A 5,395-nucleotide genomic window follows, 5' to 3' on the forward strand; every position below is an offset into this window, starting at 1 on the left:
AGGTTTTGGGCATTATTTTATCTGAAGCCAGGTGAAACTCGGCCAGCCAGCAGCTTTGTGGCCTTAGACAAGCCCTAGTTGGTGCCGTCCCTCGCCTGGTAGTGCCACGCTGAGTAGTGGCAGGAGTGGGAGATACAGAGCAGGGTGATGGGGAAGAGGGCAAAAAAATACAGGAAATGAGGCTTCATTAGTGGCATTAACCACAGAGCAGCTTGCAGGGGGTGGGAGCTGCTGGGCAAGCAAAAATGGAGCGTGAGGAAGGCAGCGCAATCACGTCCAAGAGCAGCCACAGCAAAGCTGGGCTGTATGCAGCCCTCTCTGCCATTGCTGTGGTGCACGTCCCTGGTGAGCATCTCTGGGACCCCTTGGCATCCCCAGATGAGCAGAGGATGAAGATTTCCTTAGATCTGGCTTCTCTTCCCCTCTGTGCCACTGACCTGCGGGTGGTTTTTGTCTCATAGCTTGCTAATGGGTCAGGACAGGGACAAGCAGCTCAGGACAAGGTCACCTCTTCCTTTATACTTATGCCACGGGCAGCACGGTGTGGCCCTGATAGCCTTTTAGCTGCTGTTATTACACAAATAACGATATATCAGCTCTGGAAGCTTGTCCTGACGTTTCTATGGTGTTTTCACACACCTGCAGCGTTACTTTCGATCGACTTAACAGGGATTGCAGCCGATGGGTGCAGCAACCACTTTTGTTTCCATGCCCTCAGAAACATGCTTTGTGCTGAAGCAGGGCAGCTCTTGTCCCAAGGAGGGTCTCCACGGTTCAAACCACCTGGTGCCAAAATGAAAGGCAGAAAAGAGAAGTGCGTGTCTGCAGAGCTTTGCTTTTGAAAAGCCTCTATTTCAGGAAAAAACTCAGTGGCTGCTGAAGCTGTAGCAAAAAAGCAAATGCGAATTTGTCTTATTTTAAGCGTTTGACTGGGAGCTGATGTGCATCTCCTCTCGTTTGCCTCCCTCAGTGCTCCTGACAGCGGTGAACTGCTACAGCGTGAAAGCTGCCACCCGTGTCCAGGATGCCTTCGCTGCGGCGAAGCTGCTGGCGCTGGCTCTCATCATCATTCTTGGCTTCGTGCAGCTCGCGAAGGGTGAGTACATCTGCGTTTTCTTCTGGAGCTGGTGTGCAGCTAAAGCAGAATTGGGGAACTGGGGACAAAGCCCAGGAGTCCTAACCCAAGCGTTGCAGAGCTGGCAGAAGCGCTTTGCAAGCATCTTTTTTTGCTTGGGTGATGTTTCCAGCTGGGTAAGGGCCGAGTGCTTTTGTGCATTTTACTTCTGAGCTTTTGCATTTCGTGCCGCTGGAGCCCAAGGTCTTTTCCACTTAAAGCAGTTACTGTGTGGCCTCTCGCTTTGGGACTGCAGAGCTGCTGAGTGAGTCTCCAGGGAATTAAAACATTGGTGCTGTGGCTCTCAAAAGTCTTTTCTGTACCTGGTGGCTGGTCATGGCCATTTCCTACTGGAGAAATATCTGCACGTGCAAAATAACCCTCAGTAATTTATATTCTTTCATAAATGGGCCCTGTGTGTTTCCCTTCCTCCTGCTCCAGGTGGGGAATGGCTCGGGTGGAGCCCGTGGGGTGACACGGGGATGGCCAGGTCAGGCCAGGCTGCAGAAGCCACATGGTGAGTGGTGCTATCAGGGCTCTCAGCTGACACCAGCACACAGCGTCTGTCCACCAGCATCTAGAAAAGAAGATAAAATTGGGAAGATAAAGCAAATATTCCGGTGTTTCCTCTCAAACTCAGGGAGATACTTTGTCCCAAACCCATGTGATGAACTGACCCACACAGATAAGCTTCACTATGCGCTTTTTTGTGTCAGTTTTGTGAAAGTGAATTTTTCTTAGGGAACAAGATAGCCTTTACTTGTTAAATGGGGACAAAAGTCTGTGCCCAGTCCCTCCAGTCTGTCCTGGAAACTGTGTGTGTCTGTGTGCACGTGGGTCTCTTTAATTCCTGTCTCAGCCATGGGAGCCAGTGCTGTCTTTGCAGAATTTCTTGCTTTATCAGAGGTTTTATTTTCTTCCAGCTCAGTGCCTGCGCTCAACAGGAACATTGTTTGAGGCTTATCGCAAAATATACCTCCTTCCTCCTCATAACTCCCTGGGCTGCTTTGCTGAGCTTTTTTTCTCTATTAGAAGGAAAAGCAAACATAAATCTCTGTTAGTTCTTCAACATTTTACCACTAAAAGGTCTTTACGGTTGTTGTTTGCTTGCAGGTAGTAATCTTAATTTACTGCACTGTCCTCTTGTCCTTTTCTTGAGGGTGAATCACTTCTGCCCTGGTTCCTCAGGTATAAATACATGATATTTCCATTGACTTATATCTGTAACCAGTAAGATTTCAGTCTTACGTACCAAAAAAACCCCATCCCACACTCTTCTGTCTCAGAAGCTTTTTACCTCCTATGAGAGTTTCAAGTTTCGGGCAGGTCTGGAGGGGCGCAGCTGTGACTCGTGCACATTTTTGCTGTACAGCTCATTTTGTGTGACGTTTCCTGCCGAACCACCTGGCTGCTTCGGACAGAGCGAAAGGTAAGATCAGAAGCAATATTTAGGTGATAACGTCTGAATGCAAAGCCCTTTTCTTCCTGTCTGTGCACACAACACTCAACACAAAGCAAACTGGTTCGGAGTGGGAGCTGTGGGATCCACCAAGGATGCTCCTCCACCTCTCCGAGATCCCATTTTACAACACACGGCTTGGGATCGTGCCCATGGCCTAACAAGGATGGTATTAATCTCCTTCTGGCAGTTGCAAACTCTCTGGTAAATCCTTAAGAATGTGCAAGCTCCTTTCTTGTGCCCTTCCACGCACATCTTGAAACGTAATCAACTTTTCTGTAAGCCATGCCGGGTAACTGGATGGTTTATGTAGCAGGGATACACCAAGAAACTGGGTTTTTTTATTCTTTTTCCTTCAAGGAAAGCGTGCTAGCATCACTCCACTCTTTTTAAAGCGCTGATGCTTTTAAATGAGTAATTTTCAGAAAAAAACCCATTTGAGTGGGTGGGTGAGCCCCATACGTAGCCCCAGTGCCTTCCTGCTCCTCTGTCTGCCCTCCTTTTCTTATATCCCATTTCCAACACGTTTTGGACTAAAAGGACTCTTACCACTACCAGGCTGGTGAATTCAGTGCCCAAGCCATGCTGATTAGCTTGCTTTAATGGTTTCTGTCCCATTGCAGCCTTCTATTTACAGTATCCATAAACAGAGGAGCAGCACCACAATTTCTTGTGTGGAGTGGAGCATCTCCCTTATGAGGAGCGGCTGAGGGAGCTGGGGCTCTTTAGTTTGCAGAAGAGGAGACTGAGGGGAGACCTCATTCATGTTTATAAATATTTAGAGGGTGAGTGTCACGAGGATGGAGCCAGGCTCTTCTCGGTGACAAACAATGATAGGACAAGGGGTAACGGACACAAACTGGAACACAGGAGGTTCCACTTCAATTTGAGAAGAAACTTCTTCTCAGTGAGGGTGACAGAGCCCTGGCCCAGGCTGCCCAGAGAGGTTGTGGAGTCTCCTTCTCTGCAGACATTCAAAACCCGCCTGGACGCCTTCCTGTGCAACCTCATCTGGGTGTTCCTGCTCCGGCAGGGGGATTGGACTGGATGAGCTTTGGAGGTCCCTTCCAATCCCTAACGTTCTGGGATTCTGTGATTCTTGCTCAAATGTGGAAACTTTGAGACTCGACAGAAACGCGCCTTTCCCTGCACTGACCTCCCCCTTCAGCTTTTGGCCTTTCTTTCATTCTTTCTATCCCTTCCCTGGCTCTTTTCATTCTTCTTGGAAAAGCAGGAAGAAGACAAAGAGATGTGTGGCAATGTTACACAGAAAACAGCGTTTCCTTGTGATCTCCCTGTGCCGACAGCTGGTTTACATCACTTCTTTCATGCAGCTTCAAAAGCCAGGGTGGGAGCTGGTTTCCTCCTTAGACAGCCTCTCAGCCGCTTGAAAGCCGACTCGGTGGAGCTGAGGTGCAGTTATTTTATTAACACAAAAGTTACACTTTTTAAACCCTTTTTGTGGCTGGAGTTATGCTGCTTTAAAAGTTCAATCTCCTGGACTTGGTGTGTAAAACCATGAATGGACCCCACCGTGCAACCCACCAGCACTTAAATAACATAAATAACTTAGAGCATAGTCAGGAGCAGCGTTTGTTCACTCCGCTGTTACTAAAACCTAAGCTTATTTTTGGTTCTGCTCTCTTTTAGCAGCTCTCACATCCACTCATGCATTTTACATGCGAGGAAATTCAGGAAAGGTCTTGATGTCCAAAAACTCTTATTAAAAAAACCCTATCACAGACTTTTTTCAGGTTTATTCTTTTCTGTTCTTGATGTCCTAGGGTTTCTTACATGTTTATCTGCCCTGGATGCTGCGTGTTTGGGGAGCACTGCTGGGCTCCATCAATTCCTCCCCAGCAGCTCTGCTTAAGTAGAAAGAATTGGGCATTTGAGACTTAGGGAAATAGAATTTAACGCTCGTTTTATTGAATTATCTTGATTGAACTTACTGTCCTCTTAATGCCTCGTTTTTAATCCTAAATTTCTCATCCGCGGTGCCTCGAGTGCGAGTTTGACAGCGGCGTTACTCTAATTCCCTACATTGGGCTTGTCAGAAACCAGCGGAGCTGCATCTGCTGAGCCAGCACGGGGTGAATTAAGGACAGAATCAGCAGATTTAACTGCAGACGCTTGCCATGAAGAGTTCAGACTGGGCAGGGAGTTTTGGGTTTTATCTTCTTGTTAATTTAAGTAGCTGTGTGCAATATCAGCCAGCACTGATACAGTTTTAAAGGTGTTTAGAGGTGTCGTCGTGGCTGGGAAATGCTGAACGCGACACGGGAGGGTTTCCAAAAGTGCCAAAATGAAGATTGGAAAGCTTCAGTCGCTAATAAGAGCTTATTGTGTCTGTGGAGCCTCCTAAAAACACCATCTGAGCCCTCCAGGTGCGGGGCAGCATCCGGATGCCATGGGTGTGTGTGCACATCTGGGCACTGCTTTCAGTTATCAAATCCCTTTGGTTTTTGCTCGAAAACACCCGTTTGGGCTCTGTCTTTCTCTGAGGGTTGTTTTGCTGCTTCCCTGTCCAAACTTTATCATTGCCTGTTTTTTATTGCGAAAAATCCCACGATTAGGAAAGACCCGAGGGAGGGAAAGTTTCCTCTTCCTTTCCTCACAGATTTTCTTCTCTGAATGTCCTCCAAAAAGCCCCATGAGCCAGACCTGAAGTGGGACCAGGGGGACTGAGCAAAGGCGAGGGTACGGCTGTACCCATGGGGAGGGCATGGCAGGAAAACTTGATTTTCTGGCTGGTAATTACAGTGTGTGGCTCCCTCAGGTCTCAAAGCACAATGGGACACAGATATGAAGAGAAAACAAGA

The 5,395-nt window shown here is 47.8% G+C and overlaps 1 protein-coding gene across 1 annotated transcript in view; it reads left to right on the plus strand.

Moving 5' to 3' along the window:
• SLC7A5 (solute carrier family 7 (amino acid transporter light chain, L system), member 5) overlaps positions 1–5,395 on the plus strand; it is a gene marked incomplete at its 5' end in the record, with an annotated part of 22,536 nt that overhangs the window by 3,420 nt on the left and 13,721 nt on the right. The window contains one exon of the mRNA XM_010187280.1: positions 971–1,096. Within this exon, the coding sequence (XP_010185582.1) occupies positions 971–1,096 (126 nt within the window). The remainder of the gene's footprint in view (positions 1–970; positions 1,097–5,395) is intronic.

This window comes from Mesitornis unicolor, unplaced genomic scaffold, assembly GCF_000695765.1.
Source record: "Mesitornis unicolor isolate BGI_N332 unplaced genomic scaffold, ASM69576v1 scaffold6396, whole genome shotgun sequence".
Taxonomy (NCBI): Eukaryota; Metazoa; Chordata; class Aves; order Mesitornithiformes; family Mesitornithidae; genus Mesitornis; species Mesitornis unicolor.